The sequence below is a fragment of the Natator depressus genome, chromosome 1 (genome assembly GCF_965152275.1).
Source record: "Natator depressus isolate rNatDep1 chromosome 1, rNatDep2.hap1, whole genome shotgun sequence".
NCBI classification, from domain to species: Eukaryota; Metazoa; Chordata; order Testudines; family Cheloniidae; genus Natator; species Natator depressus.
Genome location: NC_134234.1, coordinates 1,295,473 through 1,315,138, shown reverse-complemented (window position 1 = coordinate 1,315,138; position 19,666 = coordinate 1,295,473). Strand labels below are relative to the sequence as shown.

General features: G+C 47.3%; 1 protein-coding gene across 1 annotated transcript; it reads left to right on the top strand.

Moving 5' to 3' along the window:
• Nucleotides 1-17,861: 17,861 nt before the first annotated feature.
• Nucleotides 17,862-18,848, top strand: LOC141994782 (olfactory receptor 52M1-like). Its single transcript, XM_074965182.1, has one exon. The coding sequence runs from the start codon at nucleotides 17,901-17,903 to the stop codon at nucleotides 18,846-18,848; it is 948 nt and encodes a 315-aa protein (XP_074821283.1). The 5' UTR covers nucleotides 17,862-17,900.
• Nucleotides 18,849-19,666: the final 818 nt, after the last annotated feature.

Genomic DNA, 19,666 nt, shown 5'->3' with positions numbered 1-19,666 from the left:
TCTTCAGTCTTGTCTTGCTTTTTTACCAGGGACCACACGTTGCCTGGAACTCTACAGAGAGGACCAACAATGTGCTGCAAGGAACCAAATCAATGCAGTGTGTGACTCAAATACTCGATTATACCTTTTGGTAGCAGCATATGAGACATAATAAAAATAATCTCAATTTAATGCATGGAGAGGCTGTGCCCAAGGTCACCCAGCGAATCCGTGGCAGAGCTGGCACTTTCCGCTCTCAGCTCACTGGTCTCTGCTGATGCTTTAGCTCTAGTTAAATGACTTGGGCCAAATCCTCAGCTGCTGTAAGTGGCTGCAACCCCACTGAAATCAGGGGAGATCCCCTCACCGGAGACTCCAGTGGAGAGAGAGCACAAGGCCTCTGTGCTGCTGCATGGACCATACAAGCCAGGTCTGAGAGAGACTAAGCAATGGATGGGCTATGTTCCTGGCTCAAGAAACTTCCCTTCCTGCTGCACCAGTTTCCCCATCTGTAAAAGTGAGAGACCTCCTGGGAGTAAGTGAGCAATAGTCTGCGAAGCACCTATCAACAGTCAACTCTGTGTCCATGTCTCACCATGCCTCAGTGGACAGTGCTGAAGGTGCCAAATCAGGACAAACTGCTGAGAAATAGGGCAGACTTACCCCACACTGGTAGTCATTCTATCATTACATCAGACCAAGCCAGCAACAAATATAAACTTCTGTCTGACCACACTGGCTAACTAGAAGTCTAAATGCAGTCCCCTGAGGCATCCCAGCCCTTGGCTTACCATCTGGACACTGGACTCCATGATGGAAGGCCAGTGAAAACGAATTTCATAGCACATATAGGGTCCTTCCGATCTCAAGAGACCGGAGACACTTAACCAGGTCAATATAAGACTAAGATCATACCCAATAATCACACTGCTGCCCAGTAAAGGCTTAATAGTAAAAGAAAAGAAGAAGAGTTATAAATGGTTAATAGATCAGATACATCCAAGTGATATTTCAGTGTTCATAGATCACGATCATAGGAGTGATGGAATAAATTGCTAGCTTGCAAAAGTCTCTCCAAAAAATACTCAAAGAGGTTGGGTGTCATCAGTACTTGTACAGAGCTTCCTTGTTGGAAACTCAGTCCAGAGAAATGAAGATAAGATGGGGATGTCTCAGGGCCCCTTCTATATCCTCTGCCCTGTGCATGCAATTTTACTGTCCCAAACACAGCCCACAGCCCAGGTGCCTGGAAAATTGCTGGCCCAAATGGGAGTACAGGGTCACATGAGCATGTCACATGTCCTTGCGTCCTTTGATTACTCACAAAGGCAGTCACTGGACATACTGCAGAGGAGTTTTTCCTCTATGGCCCATTGTGAGAGCTAAGGGTCCTTGTTTGGCCCTTTTGACAGGGTGCTTGGCAAGGAGTGCTTAATCAGCCCCCTGACATACCTGCTCCAATTAAAGGGAATAGATTGGAGCTGGCTGAATAGACCTGTGCCTACCTGGCAACTAGAATCAGCTGCCAGTTTAATTAGCTAGGGGCTATAAAGGCTGGAAGGAAGTGGGGAAGAGAAAGGCCAAAGACTGAGAGGGACTGGTGGCTCTGGTCTGCTGCTTGTGATGCCTGGCTGTGAAATCCTGTATATAGATAGTAAGGTGGTGGTGGGAAATAATTATAAATTAAGTACACTGGTGGTTGCATCAACCCGAGGCATCCCTGACTGGTCTGTGAGGGCAGCAGGGGAAGAAGCAAGAGGGGCTGAGCTGCGCCGCACTATACATGATGGCTTGTCCAGGACCCAGAGCCAGCACGAGTGCATGGCAGGCCAGAGATAGACGGGACCCTGCAATGGCTGGTGAAGCAGAAGGAGGAGATGCAAAAGGTGCTGAGAGCCTTCCAGACATCCCACCAACTGGAGAAGCAGACGTTACTCTCTTGGCAGGTGGAACAGCAGAAAACCATGCAGGACTTTATAAGGGAGCAAGACAATGTGCATTAGCAGCTCCTACAAAACTGGTGAGTCCCACGGGATAGGATGGCACCTAGCATTGGGGTTGGGACTGTGTAAGATGGGCCCCGCTGATGAGCCGGACGCATTCCTCTGCACCTTTGAGTGAGTAGCCATAGACACCGGATGGGATAGGTTAACCTGGGCCCTATGTCTTGCTCTCTATCTGGCCAGGAAAGGCTCAAGCAGTCTATATGGCCATCAGTAATGACCTACCTTTATATTTAATATTTTAAATGTTTCTTTATTAACCTACCTTTATATTTTTACCATATGCTTACTATACAGTCTTCGCTTTATAAAATTCCCTTTTTTTCTGCCACGTGTTCTTTTTTTAACCTAACTTTATATTTAATAAACCTTTTAAATTTATATCAATTTTTTTATTCTTTAATAAGAAGATAAACTAGTCCTTTAAAATCATCTCTCCTTAATAAACCTAACCAAAAATCTTTCTTTTCTTTAATAACTTCTTCTATTCTTTCATACTAACCCTTTAAAAACAAAAAAAATCTTTATTTCTCTTTAAGTTCTCTTTTTCTATTATTAGTAACATTCCAAACTAGTCCTTACTAAACCTTACCAAACAATCTTTCTTCTGTTTAAAAACCTTTGTTTCCTTTTCTCCTCTAAACCTAAAACAGCATTATTTTTAATTGCCTTTTCTTTAAGCTCTCTTTATTCTTTCGACCTCTTTCTCTAAATAATCAATCAAATACTTCAGAGAACAAGCATGCAACAATCCCCCTCTTCAAACATAAAAAATAATAATAAAAAAAAATCAAACTGGCAAAACAGCGCCAAACCTCGACACCAACAGAAATGGGTATAGAAGGTGTTATATAAGAGGGCGGGGCATAGAAAGCTGTCAGAAATATATGGTGATGAATGCTATTGAACTGTATACTACTCTCTTTACTTTGAACAACCTTAGCTCCTGTTTGACTAAAGCATGTTCCAGAAAGGCTTCCAGGGACAGATCCATAAAGGCACTTAGGTAAATACTGAACTTAGGTGCCACTGCCTTTTTCAAAACCCTGGCTCATCTTCTGCCTAACCCTGTAGGAACCTAAGGTTTGGCCAGTACTCTGCACAAAGTAACCTGAGTGCAGACGGTGCTCCACAGTTAACGAGCTGCTCAGAGTCTTCGCTCCAATGAGATGTCCCCCTCCCCCCCCCGATCTCCCCAGCATGTCTGATCTGTTAGGGGTTTTCAGACCATGCCTCCCGGATGGGGTCTTGCAGGTTGGGAATGTGTGTGTGTGCATGTGCCTCTGTGTGTGTGTGTGTATCTGAGTGTTTGCACCCCCAGAATATCCCATAGCCCAGTGGTTCAGCACCCTCACCTGGAATATGGGAAACCCAGATTCAAATCCCTGCTAAACTAAATGTTTGTTTTTACATAGTGGAATAGCTCCAGTCAGACAGACTGAAAGCACCATCAAGAACAGCCACTTGCCTGGTGCTCAGGGCACTCCTGTGAGACATAGGAACCACCAGCTTAGGGGATTGTTTGGCCTATTCTTTTCAGTTTCCCCTAATTGAGCAACCTCAGAATACCTCCCCAGGGACCTCGGTCACAATATTTAAAAATATTCTCCTTATTTTCCTTAGCTTTGCTAGCCATGGATTTGTCTCTGGTGTCTTTTGCTTCTCTTATCCATTTTCTATACTTCTCATTTCTGTCAATTTCTATCCACTTCCTCTACTTTAGAAGCATTGATGGATGATCTCCTCCTCTCACCAGGCGGAGGGCAGGTATCCATGCTCATCCTCCTGGACCTCTTTACATTATTTGACACTGTTGACAATGAGATACTACTGTCTCAACTGAGAGGCAGCAGTAATCCTGCTGCACTAGGGATGCACTAAAATGGTGTGAATCCTTCTTGGAGAGACACGCCCAATCAGTGGTAATGGGAAACTGCACCTCCTGCACTACACCCCTCCCTGGTGGAGTCCCACAAGGATCAGTTCCCTCTCTGGGGCTTTTCAGCATCTCCATGCAGCCACTATGGGAACTGGTCACACAACATGGACTCAAACACCAGAAATATGCAGGTGACACCGAGCTCCTCCTATTCCTCCCATACAAACACACCACTATCACCAAGATGGCCCAGTTCCCAGATGGAACAGCTGGCTGAAATGGAAGCCAAGCAAAACAGAGGTGATGCTGGTGGGCAGAGCAAAGCATTTTGAAGAGCTGGCAGCCACGGTGAAGCCTTCTTTGACTGCAGGTTCACACCCGCAACTGGGCAATTCAGTCCATAGTATAGGAGTGCTCTTGGATGCCTTGCTGATGCTGAGTTCTCTCATAGCAGTGTCTGTGAGTAGTGCTTTCTACCATGTCTGGATGTCTAGGAGATTCATTCCCATCTTGGTGGATGATGACCTGGCCTCAGTTATATAGGCCTTTCTCACTCCTGTCTAGACTGTACCAATGCAATATACCTGGGCATGACGCCCTCCGTGCTTATGAAACTCCAGCTAGTACAGAACACTGCAGAGAGTCTCCTCAGCAACACAGGCTACTGTGAGCACATCAGACATGTCCTCCATGCTCCACACTGGCTTCCCAGAGAACATCAAGTCAAGCTCAACGTGTCTCCATCACTGGCCACGTTTCAATCGAGATGGGATATTTTTTCTCAAAGACCTGCTCTTGTTCAAACAAGAATTAATCCAGGGCAGTCCTATGGCCTTTGTGATGCAGGAAGTCAGAGCAGGGTCCCGCCTGGCCATATAATCTACAAATCTATCTAGAGTCCCCTGCCAGGATAATATTTGTGTGGGCCTCATTCTGGGTCCTTGTCACAGCCTGGGTACCTCATTTCGGGTCTAGACAGGTTCAGAGGAATACAAGAAATTCAAAGCTCAACAATATTTTCTACTCCATGTGGCTTCTAAGAAATGAACCAGACTCCCTGTGATTCTTTGTGCACCCCTCCTTCTCTCTATATGACACTCCGAGCATCCTTCAGTGCACAAACCAAACCAATTAATGTCTGGTGGTTTGTATCTATAGTTCCATGTGCACTTAATTTGGCCTGAACTCTAGCGGGTGACTAAAGAATGGAATGTGTAAGCTCTGTGTAAGGGGACTGTTGGCCCCTTACTAAAACGTAGTGAGGAGTTTTGATTGGCCACCTCCCAGTACCAAAAGGCAGGGTCAATGGAAAACCAGGCCCCTGGGGCAATGGGGAGAGGACAATGCTCCTGGTCAGCCTGATTGACAGGGAAGGCAGGCCAATGAGGGACTCAGGAGCCTGGGGGTCTCATCCTCCATATGAGCTGTGGCTGCCTGGGGCTGAGCTAAGGAGAGAGAAGGGGACAGAGCTGAGCTGGGAGCAGAGCCAGCAGGGTCAGAGAGGCAGCCCAGGGAGCAGTTCAGTGCTGGGCGCAGAGCTGCAGCCCCAGAGCCAGGGGGGCCAGAGGAGCAGCCCAGTGAGCTGGAGGCCGAGCAGCAGCAGCTGTGCTGGGGATGCGGCTGGAGCCGTCCACTGCCTGGTGCGGTGAGCAGCTGGGGAGAGCGAGGGGGATCCTGGGCAGAGGGCCCAGGGAAGAAAGAAGCCCCCAGACAAGAGGCCTTGCAGGCCAGATTGGGGGGGATCTTAACCCCGACAGGGGTGGTGGGGCGACACTAGGAAGAAGGTCCTTGCCACCCAGAGCCTGAGGGTGCAAGCGTCGGATCCGCAGCATCCCTGAAGCACAGCCAGGGCCTGGGCAGAGGCCTGGGACATGGGAGGGACAGACTGTGAATTGCACTTACGTTCCAGAGACGGCTATTTGGCGTTCCCTCATGCCACAGGTCGGGGTGCTGAGTTTTCCTTTAATCTTTCCCATTTTTTCCTTATCTTTTCTAATTGGTTGTTGTTTAATAAATTATATTTGCTTGAACTGTATGTAATGATTGGTAGGTCTGGGAAGTGTCCAGTGTAGAGAGAGCACCCCAGAGTGGGGACACCCTAGCCCCTGCCCTAAGTAACCCAAAGAAAGGTTGGGGATCGAGCCCCCCAGGAATCCTGGGCCCAGCCTTCTTGGGGTTTTGAGGACTCTGGCACACTTGAGAGTGGAAGGGGAGCCCTCGAGTTCAGGCAGGCCTCTAGGTAAAGGGAGTGGGGGTGAGGATTCATATCCCTTCGATAGGCAGTTCCACCGGGGGGTGTTGTATAAACCAGGGAAGTTTCTCAAAAGAACGGGGTTGTTCCCCTACTTACATCTGTTCAGAATTCTTCAAAGGACTCTGAAACTGTACCTTGGAGGAACACCCTGCACCCCCATGTTCATCCTTATAAAATGGTTGTGTGGTATCCAATGCAAAGTTTGTCAAGTTGGGGGTCTTCAGAAGGCTCATGAGGCACTGAGCATTGTTGCTACAGTAATGTTATAATTTCATGTCTATAGTTATGAGGCTGAAAATGTGTCCTCATGGCTTACAACAAGCCCAGGCAAAACTGTCCAGGAGCAGAGGGGCAGTTCACACCTCATCAGGGCATGTATGGGAGAAACCCAGCCAACCTTACTGGAACAAAGGACACTCTCCTAGGCAGCAACAAAGGATCGGTTGGACTTTCGAGTGAGTCCCTGCGCCCACTTCTCTTGGTCAGTTTGGGACTACAAAAAGGTAATGCTCACCTGACTCTGAAGGGGGGGGGGGGCAAAGCCAAGAGGGAAGAAAGAACATGATAAAAGGGAGAGATATTTGCCATGCTTTCTCTCTTCCACCTCCATCTTCAGACACCACCGCCAGGTGACTGAAGCGCTGTTCAAAGGGAAGAGCCTGCCTGAAGGGAACCCAGCCAGCCTATGGTGAGAAGCATCTAAGTTTGTAACAGAACTGAAAGTGTTAAGATCAGCTTAGAATGTGTTTTGCTTTTATTTCATTTGACCAAATTGACTTGTTGTGCTCTGATTTATAATAAATTAAAATCTATGTTTTGTAGTTAATAAACTTGTTTGTTCTACCTGAAGGAGTGCATTTAGTTAGAAGTGTGTCAGAGACTCCCCTTGGGATAACAAGGCTGGTACATATCAATTTCTTTGTTAAATTGACAAACTCATATAACCTTTCAGCATCCAGTGGGCATAACTGGACACTGCAGGATGGAGGTTCCTAGGGTTGTGTCTGGGACCGGAGATATTGGCTAGTGTCATTCGGTTGCACAATCCAAGCGGCGGCTGGCCAAAAGTGCTCACTCAGGTAGCTGGGAGCAGCTTCCACACCAGAGGCTGTGCGTGAACAGCCCGGGAGTGGGGGCTCTCATAGTGGAGCAGGGTCAGGCTGGCTCCCAGAGTCGAGGACTGGAGTGAGCAAGCAGATCACCAGTCCAGATATCACCAGGGGAACGTCACAGATTCACCTTACTTTTCTCTTCTAAGGTGAAACTTTTATCTTTGGAATGTTTTGCTCTTTTGCACTATGCATGGCTCTTCACATCTCTGCAAAACTGTGCAACAACCAGCTTCCTCTGCCTGCCTGAGGCTATGTCTACACTAGAGACCTGACAGCAGCACAGCTGTGCCGTGTAGCCTCTCTATGCCGATGGGAGAGAGCTCTCCTACTGGCATAATTAAGCCACCCCCAACGATCTTCTCCTGCTGACATAGTGCTGTCCACACTGGCACTTTTTTCAGGCAGGGGCCTGTTTTTTTACACCCCTGACCGACAAAAGTTTTATCAACAAAAGTGCTACTGTAGACAAAGCCTGAGTTACATGCTAATAAATACATCCACTGCCTCAAGTCCTGCACTGTTTAAGAAGTTGCAATTTTCTGCTGGTCTTTCTCACCAAACCTAGCTGTTTTCATAGATATATATCAAAATTCTGTCTCAATCTCTTCCAGGAGTCTACTGCATTACCCAAGAGTTTCAACTCCTTGGGGGCTTTCAGTTGTTCGATCTCCAGGATGGCTCCTTCCTTCAGCACAGCCCTGTTACCTCTGCCCTCTCCTCTGGTCTCCCCTCTGGTACCAGGGGTTGTCCTGGGAATTCATCAGAAGGAGGCTCAGTCTGCACTCGAAGGCCATGTCTATGCAAAGTTAAGTTGGGTTTATGTAAACTGACATCGAGCCTCCGATTTAAGCAAGTTGATCTCGCATGTCCCCACTATGCGGAGTGTGTCAGCAGAGTGCATCCTTCTAACACTAAATCTAAACACAAACCCTAACCCTAAATCTAAATCCTAACCCTAACCATAACTAGCAGGGCTTGCATCAATGCACAGAGCTCTGCACCCTGAGTAGCTATCCCACAGTGCATGGAGCCAAGTGGAATTTTTTGTTGAGCTTGGAATGCCTTTGGGACCAAAACATTTCATAGAATATCAGGGTTGGAAGGGACCTCAGGAGGTTCTAGTCCAACCCCCTGCTCAAAGCAGGACCAGCACCAAATAAATCATCGCAGCCAGGGCTTTGATGATTTGTACAAGAGGTTATGGGCACAGCGTGTTAGCCTCCCATGATGCACTTACCTCCCCCCACCCCCCCGAAATTAATGGCAAAGAAACCAAGCCTTTTTAATGCTTTCCCCCTAAGCCTGGATTACCCAAGCAGATGCTACAGCATGGTAAGCAAGGACCCCACGCAGCTGTACACTGTTGTTGTGAGCATTACAAACACCTCCCACCTTAGCCTGCCGCATTTACTCAACTGAAGCAGTGTGACACAATGCAAGCAGCCCTGCTGGAAGCCATGGAGCAGAGCAATTTCCAGTCGCTGGTGACAGTCGTGCATCACCTTGACACAACGGCGCGTGGGCCTATTAAACAAGCACTGACTGGTGGGACCACACCATTATGCAGCTATGGGATGCTGAGCAGTGGGTTCAGGACTTTCGAATGTGTAAGGCCACTTTCATGGATGTTTGTGGCGACTTTTCCCCAGCCTGAAAATGAGATCTGCTCTGACAGTTGAGAAGTGAGAGGCGATAGCTCTGTGGAAGCTTGCAATATCTGACTGCTATCGGTCAGTGGGGATGAAGTGAGCTGTAGCTCACAAAAGCTCATGCTCAAATAAATTGGTTAGTCTCTAAGGTGCCACAAGTCCTCCTTTTCTTTTTGCGAATACAGACTAACACGGCTGCTACTCTGAAATTTGGAGTGGGTAAATCTACTGTGGGGTCTGATGTGATCCAAGTTGCCAGGGCAATCAAACGACTTCTACTAAGAAGGATAGTGACTCTGGGCAACTTGTAGGACATAGTGGATGGTTTTGCCACGATGGGGTTCCCTAACTATGGTGGGGCTATAAACAGAAAGTATATCCCTATCTTGGCACCAGACCACCTTGCCAAAGAGTACATAAACCAAATAGGGTACTTCTCAATGGCGTTGCAAGCACTGGCATATCACAGGGGATGTTTCGCCAACATCAACATGGAATGGGCGGGAGAGGTGAGTGAAGCTTGCATCTTTAGGAATTCTGGTCTGTTCAGAAAGCTGCAATCAGGGACTTTCTTTCCAGGCTGCAAAATAGCCATTGGTGATGTTGAAATGCCAATCGTGATCCTGGGAGACCCAGCCTACCTCTTGCTCCCATGGCTCATGAAGAATGTACACAGGCAGCCTGGACAGCAGCAAGGAGCGGTTCAACCATAGGCTGAGCAAGTGCAGAATGGTGGTGGAATGTGCCTTTGGATGTTTAAAAGGCCACTAGCATTGTTTGCTTACTAGGTTAGTCCTCAGTGAAAGCAATATTCCCATTGTTATTGCTGACTGCAGTGTGCTCCATAATATTTGTGAAACAAAGGGAGAAAAGTTTCCAGTGGAGTGGGGGGTTGAGGCGGATCTCCTGGCAGCCAATTTTGAGCAGCCAGACACCAGGGCAATAAGAAGAGCACTTCAAGGGGCTCTGAGTCTCTGTGAGGCATTGACAACCAGTTTCAGCAATGACCCACAGCAACGTGACACTTATCTGTATTGTTCCTTACCAAACTTCCCCCTTCATTGTATGTCTTCCCCTGTAAACTACACCCCTTCTAACCACTGTGTGCTGAATGAATTTTGTCCCCTGTAAATTCCACCCTCACTAATCACAGAGACAGCAAAGAAGAGTAAGATAACCTGGGGTGAAAGAGCTGATAACACTGGGACAGGAACAAGGACAGCTTTGTAAAGCAAAAGAAATCAAGTGTGGGAACAGGTGCCTTCTGGTCCTTGTACCCTCCCCTGGAGTTGAGTGGAAGGGATACCAGACTTCTCCCCTCCACGCATAGTAGGACATTTTGGAGAGGAGGATGTGGAACTTGGCAATGTTCAGCAAGTTCAGCATAGGCTGTAGCAGGATTCTAGAGTCCAGATGCCATTCTTGGACCTCAACCAGACATATCGGATTGCTCCCTCATAATCCACAGCATCTCTTCCTGGGTGGCACGCTCGTGTTCCCAGCATGCTCTCCTGTCCTCCCTGCCCTTGTGCAGGTTGTCGGACAGTACAATCCTCCATGCGCTGAGCTCCGTCTTGTCACTCTCGGAAGCGCACATTAACGCATTGAACACGTCCTCCTGAGTCTTCTATTTCTGCCTTCTAATCTGGGAATGTCTCTGTCCCGTTCTGGAGGATGCACCAACGGATTAGGTTTCAGCTGCAAAGAATACAAAGCACAGGAGTAGCACTGACAGTCCATACGTTGTTTCTGGTGCAAAATTATTTTTTATAAAAGAAACCCCACTGAATGCACTTCCCTGCAAGCCAGACCATCATCACAACGGCTGGCTACTGCAAGAGTCAGTTTGCTGCTCCAGCCACGGTGGATAAAGCCACGAGGCATGGGCGAGAGGTCACGTGCTGCAGCTTTTGTGAAGACATCCTTGGGATCACTCGTTGCAACTTCAGAAAAGCTACTTCAGAAAAGCCCCCTTTCCCCTAGCAACCCTGAGGACAGGCACCAGTGTAAAGCCTCCCAGACAGTTTGATTTTTAAAAAAGTGGCACCAGGTTGGGGCGGGGGAAAGAAACAAGAAGCCAAACCCCACACTTGTTCAATTACTTGCAGTTTAAGGGCTAGCATTTAAAACTTCCTCCGTTTCCCCAGGTGACCATGTTAGGGGGCTTATTCCTTCACCCACTTACTTCCCTGGTCCTTCTCGCATGAACCGAAAGCAACAATACCCGAAGTCCAAAGGTGCAAACAATTTGATGTTTATTGGGGTGAACTTCCAGCAAGCATGATTCCAGTTTCCTTCCTTGGTGTCCCCCTTCCCGGCTCTGACACCACAGAGCCTTACACCTGTGTCCCTGTTCCCATTCCCCCCGCCGCTTCGCAAGACATGATTCCAATTCCCCACCCCCATTCCCTGTTCCCATTCCCCCACACACACACACCCACTTCCTGATTGACTGCAGACTATATAGTAAAACTTGAGTTCTGCTTAGCTATACCTTAACCAATCATTTTCCTGAAATTTAGCTAACCAATTCTAACATATTGTAACATGATTATGTAACCAATTATATCCCACCACCTTAATGAGTTTACACCCAGCAAAATTAATTATACAGCAGACAGGAACAATCACAGAACCAGACAGAGATTATACAGACAAACAATAGGGAAATGGGGACTACAATGATAGAACAACACAGAAATGCATCTGATGAAGTGAGCTGTAGCTCACGAAAGCTTATGCTCAAATAAATTTGTTAGTCTCTAAGGTGCCACAAGTCCTCCTTTTCTTTTTACAGAAATGAGGATTTCACATCCCAGCTATGGATAAGTGAGTTCTTGCCAGACAGGATGCTATCAAACTAAGTTTCCTTTTACATTTTCTAGGCACTTCCCTTTCTCTGGAGGCGATAGCCATTATCAGGACAGGATTGTATTCCTAACAGTCCAATAGCACCTTATTTCAATGTGACTAGTTTGGAATGTGAGGCGGTCGCTTTCCAGCTTATGGCTGCCTCTGTGGCTTAGCCAGAGCTAGAACAGGGCCTCAGACTGTCACAGGGAGAGAAAGCCCTTACACCGGCAGACAGTGATTTTGATTCTCTCTTTTATACCTCTAGAACTAGCCAACTGATAAGAATACACCTACATTGTTAGAGTCTAGGCCTTTACAGACAGGCCTGAATATCTAGATCCTAACAGACCATTTGCAATATAACTCTCCTGAGCATAAGAGAGGAGGAAAGGGAGCAGGTGCTGCAAGCATCGGGGCACAGACCTGGTCCTTATGCAGCAGTGCTGCATGCCACAATGATGGCAGAAGAGTTAATACTGGAGTGGTGTGGCAAAGAGACATGATTTCTTTTTTTAAGTGATAACAGATTTGGGTGATAAAGGGAACTGGGGAGATGGAATAGATTTAGACCATTACGAGTTGTTTGACCTAGTACCAGATGACATTCAGATTAACAAACTAGCATTAGACAGTATCAGTCGAGCACTTGTTAGATGGAGAGAGAACTGGCTAATTGATAGAGCTCAGAAAGGAGATGTCCATGGGGAATAATCATCCAGTGGGGGGGGGGTTTCCTAGTGGTTCACAAAGATTCTTAAGCACCTAACTCCTGGGACAGTCCTGGAAAGTTTGATTCAGCCTGGAACATTAGATTTCAATTCCACATAGGAGACATGGGGAGGAAATGATCCGAGAGGGAGAGAAGAAATCCAATGCAAACACACATCCAGTCTCTAGCCTGCCTGTAGGACCTCCGTTGTTCCAGGGCAGCCTTGGGGGGAGGGCGAGGCCTCTGTCCCCAGGACAGAGCTCCGACTGCATTCTAAGTGACCCTAGTGACTGATGCTTTGGCAGGTTTCCGAGTGGGAGCGGAAGTGGAATCCCAGAGTTCACACTTCCCAGGAGCGGGGAGCTCAAAAACTCCAGCTGGTTCTAAAAAGCCTCAGATTCACCTTGAAAAGATAGCAGAAGCTCAGGCTCCCTCTTGCAGCCTTCCCTCTGCGTCACACCCAACGAACAGTCCCTGCCATAGCGAGAGACCATTTCCCTCTTGGTGTGACGGAGAGACAATGGTTATGGCAGGGAAGTCAGGGATCCTGGGTTCTGTCTGTCATCCTGCCATTCAAACTCTGGAGGGCATTTACCAATTCATGTTTCCCCATGACTCAATTTACCTATCTGTATAATGGGGATATGTTCATAGTGACTTTCCTTTCTTAGGAGTTTTGAAGATCCTCCAGTGAAAGGTGATGCACAGTATGATGATAGTTACTGATCTCTGATCCCAAAGCAACAGCCCTGTGTACTTGCAGAAAGTGCTCACATCTCCCCTCAGTCTCCCCTCAGTCATCTGTCTCCAGATCTGTCTGTCTATTATCTACCCATCCATCCTGGGCATTTACAGGGTATCAGACCCTATGGAGATCTCGGCATTATCCCTAGTTTTCTTAATAATCAACTCTAATTTTTAAATATACACAAATACACAGAGCAGCCAATTCCTCTCTGATTCAGCACAGAGCCCAAGAGTTCTCATCTCCCTTTGGGAAAGTCCCTTAATTACTGTTTATTCCTAAAGCTGGATAAGAGCACAGAGGCACAGGCAGGTTGGTCTCCAACCTGTTTACATCCAGATGCTCGCCTCCCTCCTAGAGGCTGAACAAACCCCACAGGGACTGCACAGAATCATATTATAAATGGTGCACACCTCTGTGTCAGTCCTTGGAGTGGGACGCTGCTGCAGATGCTGGGGTGAGAGAGGTGTGGGACACGGCTACCTGAGAGGGATTCCCAGGGAGGACACTTCCATCTCAGAATTCACAGGTACCCCACCTCTTACTGAGGAGCTTGCCTGCTCGACAAAAGCAGTGTTATGTGGGCACGATGGGATAGAGCAGTGGTTTTCAAACTTTTTGTCTGGAGACTCAGTTGAAGAAAATTGCTGATGCCCATGACCCAGTGGAGCTGGGCATGAGGGGCTTGGGATGTGGGAGGGGTTCAGGGATGGGGAAGAGTATTGGGGTGCAGGTGTGATGGGGCCAGAAATGGGTTGGGTTCAGGGTGTGGGAGTGGATTCTGGGCTGGGGCAGGGGGTTGGGGTGTGGGAAGGAGTCAGGGCTCTGGGCTGGGGGTGCAGGCTCTGGGATGGGGTTGGGGCACCAGGGCAGGGGATTGGGGCGCGGGCTTACCTCCAGTGGCTCCCGGTCAGTGGTGCAGCCAGGGTGCAGAGGCAGGCTTCCCTCCTGTTCTGGCACTGCAGACCGTACTGCTCCTCGAAAGCTGCCAGCAGCAGGTCCAGCTCCAGTGCTCTGGGGTGGGGAGGCAGTGTGCGGAGCCCTGTGGCCTCCCCTGCCTAGTGGCTGGACCTGCTGCTGGCCACTTCCAGAACAGGAGGTGCTGACCAGAGCCACTGAGACCCAGTCCCTTTCATTCCGCGACCCACTTCTGGGTCACGACCCATGATTTGAAAACCATTGGGATACTGAATAGGTCTGTGGTCCTTTCCACTCTGCACAGCCATTAAACATCCCAGGACCCATTCTACTGGTGATGAGTTTGCCCCAGTATCATGGGTCACTCTTTTCTGTGAACACCTGCCTGCTGGCTGATGACCTCAAGCTCCGATGAAGTGAGCTGTAACTCACGAAAGCTTATGCTCAAATAAATTTGTTAGTCTCTAAGGTGCCACAAGTCCTCCTGTTCTTCAAGCTCCGAGGTGGCTGCATTTCAGTGGCAAAGTGGATCCTTCAAAAAGAAAAGTGTTAATAGAAGTACAATACAAGGCCAGATTCTGAGGCCATGGCCTGTCCTTTGCTAAGACCCCACTGAGGTAAAGTTCTCCTTGGAGTAAGAACTGAGTAAAGACTGCAGTCATCAGCTGTGTGTTAATGCACAGACACTGTCATCTCCTTCTCCTGCATTTCAGGGCTGTGTCTGTTAACGGGATGGGGGCTATTACCTGACTTTTATCTCTTGGAAAGCATGGAGGTGCTAGGGCTCCTCACTGGAATAATTATGAGAATTTTCCACATGGGCAAGACATCTTCTCTCCTAGCTTCATTGGAGAAGTCAGCTGAACTGTTATGCCTCAAATTTTCAAAACAGAACAAAACAAAACAAAACAAAAAGAATTTAGCCAGAAGCAGACACCCAGAATGGGAAAGCTCAGTCCAAACGCTTAAAATTTATAAGCAACTGAATATGAGGTCTCCTCATTGAAGGTGTCAGACAGACTTAACTAACCATGGTGCCACCAGCACCACCAGCTATGGCCAGTCCATTTGTGAATCCCATTCAGCTAAACTCTGCTCCAGTAATGTCAGTGCCAAGGAGTTCCAGAGGCCAAATATGGGTTATGAATTTTTTTTCTTTTATCAGTGTTATATATTCAGACTTCCAATCTAACAGAATGTTCCCTGGTTTGTGTGTTGTGACACAGTAAATATGAATGCCCGATCTACTTTCTTTATTGATAGATTCATAGTCCAGAAGGGACCATTAGATCATCCAGTCTGAATTCCTCTATAACATAGACCCTTAAATTTCAAATAGTAACCCCTGTATTGAGCTCCATAACTTGTGTTTAACTAAAGCCTGGTCCAGACTAGGATTTTACATCATAGAATCATAGAGCCAGAGGGTGAGAAGGGATGGCTTCTCTTTTCAGCCACTGGGTCCTGCTCTGCCTTTCTCCACTAGATTACAGACCCCGTTAGTACCCATGGTTTTCTCCCCAGGAAAGTCTCGCTTGATCATCTTTTTGAATATAAATAGATAAAGCTCTTTAAGTCACTCTCACTGTCCGGCATTTTCTCCAGCATCCATTCATTTTTGTGGCTCTTTTCTGCACCCTCTCCAATTTTTCAACATCCTTTTAGAAATGTGGACCCCAGAACTGCACACAGTCAGTTTCCCCAATGCCATGTGCAGAGGCAAAATCCTTCCCCTGCTCTAACTCACCACTTCCCTGTTTATGCATCCAAGGATCGTATCAGCCCTTTTGGCCACAACATCATACCTGAAGCTCATGATGAGTTGGTTGTCCCCAGTGACCCTTAAATCCTTTTCAGGGTCCCTGCGTTCCATAATACGGTGCCCTAGACAGTTTCACTGTATGAGAACATTTTGTTTGCATGGGCCCAGCTTACCAAATGCTCCATATCAATCGGTATGGCTGTCCTGACCTCATAATTTTAACCACTCTTCCAACCTTTGGTCGTCCGCAAATTTTATCTGCAGTGATTTTCCATTTGCTTCCAGATCCTTGATGGAAATATTGAATAGCACCAGGCCTAGAACTGATCCCTAGAGAACCCCACTAAGAACACCCCCATTTTCTGACAATGACCCATTGACATCTGCTTTCTGAGATCTGTCCATTAGCCAGCTTTTAGTCCATTTTACATGTGCTCTACTAATATTGTAGACTGTTCAATTTTTTCTCTGAATATTTCCCCCTATTAAATCAAATACCTCTGAGAAATCAAAGTCTATTGCATTTATGTAATTCCCTTGATCAGCCAAATGTGTACTTGTGTTAAAGGATGAAATCAGGTTTATTTGGCAGGACCTTTTTCCCACAAATCATGTTGTTGACTGGCATTAATTATATTTCTAGATTTTTCTTTTAACTACTCTAATACCAGCTTTTCCATTGTTTCCTAACCTTGTTAAATCTATTTTTTTAAAATTTCCCTTTATTTTTTAAAATAGTTTACATTTAACACAGAACTGTCCTGTATTTGCCTTTTTTTTTTGTTTGGATCTGCTGACGCATCGTTACATACGTCTGGTTCTGAATGAGATGTGCGGTTAATCGGTCAGCGTGTAACTCTGGTGTTCGTAACTCTAAGGTTCTACTGTCGAGGCTGTTGAACATCTTGGCAGCTAATGGACTGGAAAGTATTTCATCACCTCATGGGATATGAGTGCCTCATACTGCTTCTTTCCAATTGCAGAAAAACATATTTCTCAAACACATCTACCTTTTCTGCAACAATAATGAGTTTCCTTTCTCCCTTTCATAATTGTCCTATCACTTTTCTAGGATGTATTTTGTTCCTAATATAGTTAATAACATCCTTTTTGTTATCCTTAGCTCTGCGAAGCATGGATTTTTCCTGGATGTCTTTAATGTCGCATATCAATTTTTATATCTTCCCATTTGTACTGCTTTCTATCTATTTTTTCTTTTTCCCATGTGTTATGTATGACTTTCTCCCACCCTAATTGCTACCTGCCCTTTTCCACTGAACCGGGTTTCTAGCCAAAATTGTCCACTTTCTAGACTGTGGGATAGTGTCTTTTTGACTTGAAGAAGTCCCACTTTTCAATCCCATTTTTCCATCTAAATATTTCTTCCCAATAAGTTTTGCTGATAATTTGTCTCAACTTGGGAGAATTAGCCCTTTTGAAGAACTAAGTGTCTATAGACATTACAGGTTGGGAACTGTTCTCTGTTTGTTCATTTGAATTTAATCAGTGCCATTCTTTATTTGCCTCTCCTCTATCATATTCCCCCTTCTTTGTCTCTTCTGCAGCCCCCATTCTCATAGCCTGTCTTAGAAATCCCCTTTCTGTCTGCTATATCCTTAATAGAGACTGGGTGACCAAAACTGAGCGCATATCCAGAGCAGGTTATTCTCCATACCATTCTTTTAGGCATCCAAACACTGTCTTAGGCCACTGCTGTGAATGAGCAGGTGTTTCCATGGAGCTGCTAACAATGATGCCCAGGTCCTTTCCCTGAGGAGTGTTCTAATTGGGTGTTTTCCCCCGGCACGTCTTGGAAAAAGTTTGATTTTTTTCCACTCTCAGATTTTCAGCAACCGGCTGAATGGGGATCTCCCTAAGCATGTGCATGTAGTTTCTTATATTAACTTTGTCTCTCCATCCAGGCATTTGTCCTGTGACCATTACCCTAGATCCTGGGCACATACAGGAAGTTGGGGAAACCTACGGTACACGCAGGAGACACCGTTCTGCCTCAGAGTTTGACACCTCCCCTACTCCATGTCAGATTCCAACACAACCCACTTCACCAATCCCTCCACTTTCATCCTACTGGGCATTCCTGGCCTGGAGGCAGCCCATGTCTGGATCTCCATCCCCTTCTGTGCCATGTACGCCATAGCCATCATGGGGAACTTCACCATCTTGTTCATTGTGAAGAGGGAGACGAGCCTGCATGGGCCCATGTACTATTTCCTCTGCATGCTGGCCGTCACCGACCTGGTCCTGTGTACGTCCATCCTGCCCAAAACACTGAGCATCTTCTGGTTCAATTCCAGGGAGATCGATTTCAGTGCCTGCCTCACCCAGCTGTACTTCATTCACTGCTTCTCAGTGATAGAGTCTGGGATCTTCGTGGCCATGGGTTTGGATCGCTACGTGGCCATCTGCCATCCCCTGAGACATTCTGCCATCCTGACAAACCCTGTTGTGGCCAAGATTGGCCTGGCCATGGTGCTCCGCGGTGGCATGCTTGTAATGCCACATCCCTTCCTGGCAAGGTGGCGGCCATATTGCAGAACCAACATCATCTCTCACACGCTCTGCGAGCACATGGCCGTGGTGAAGCTGGCTTGTTCCGACACTCGCATCAGTAGTTACTACGGCCTCTTTGTGGTATTCTGCGTGCTCGGTCTGGATGTGTTTTTTATCACCATGTCCTATACCCAGATCCTCAGGGCCATCTTCATTCTCCCCACAAAGGATGCCCGGCTCAAGACTTTTGGGACCTGTGCCTCCCACCTCTGTGCCATCTTAGCTTTTTATGTCTCAACGATTTTCTCCTCCCTCACATACCGGTTTGGCCAGAATGTGGCCCAGCATTTCCATGTTCTCATTGCCAATGTGTACCTTCTGGTGCCCCCCATGCTAAACCCCATCATCTACGGGGTGAGGACCAAACAGATCCGGGACAGGCTGCTCCACCTCTTTACTCATAAAGGGACCTAAAAGTTTTCTTTTGGTGATCTGGCTCTCAGACTGAGCTCTGTGCTGGTGAAATGGTGCTGGGCCCTCTTCCCTGAATAGCTTACTGGTCAGTCAATGAAACATTAAACTCTTTGTGACCTTACTGTGCTGTGTATGTGTGAGAAACTGGGAAACTGGTCTAAGTACAACTCATTAACTCATAAAGTTGCCACCTTTGTAATTACTGGTAACTGGACCACTGAAGAACTTCCCCCTATGCTGCCTCTTCCCTGAAGACCCACCTCCTTCTCTGCCTATTCACTCTGGGCCCTGGCCCTGGTTGCTCACTCCTGTCCTCCATCTGTCACTCGCTGGATCATTTACACCTCCCTCCTCCCCCCAGCTGGGATCCCTCTGCCCCTGTGCTGGGAAGTGAGCAGCTGCAGCCTCACAAGGAACCTGCAAGTGAGTGTAGCAAGGAAGCAGCACTGGGGCTGACAAGCCAATCAGGAGCTTAGAGGGAATCCAGAATCTGTATAAAAGAGCTGAATGTTAGCAGTTGGGTTGTGTGGTAGATATCTGCGATTGTTCATCATACAGCTTGTGGGCCCTAAAGCTCAGCTACAAAGTGCTGAGGGAAGAGACCATTGTGTGGCTTATTTCCTTAGCTTTCAGCTCCGTTTTGTTCCTCCTGGCTGAGGGCCTGTAGCTGGCAGGATCCCTGCAGTGGGTGTTGGCTGGGAGCCCTTTGTCTAGAGCCAGGCCTCTGGGGCAGGGCAAGGGATCAGTTTTGAAGCAAGGTGGACAACAGCTGAGAGAGGCAGAAGGAGAAGCCCCTGCATTTGCTGGGAAGGCGGGAT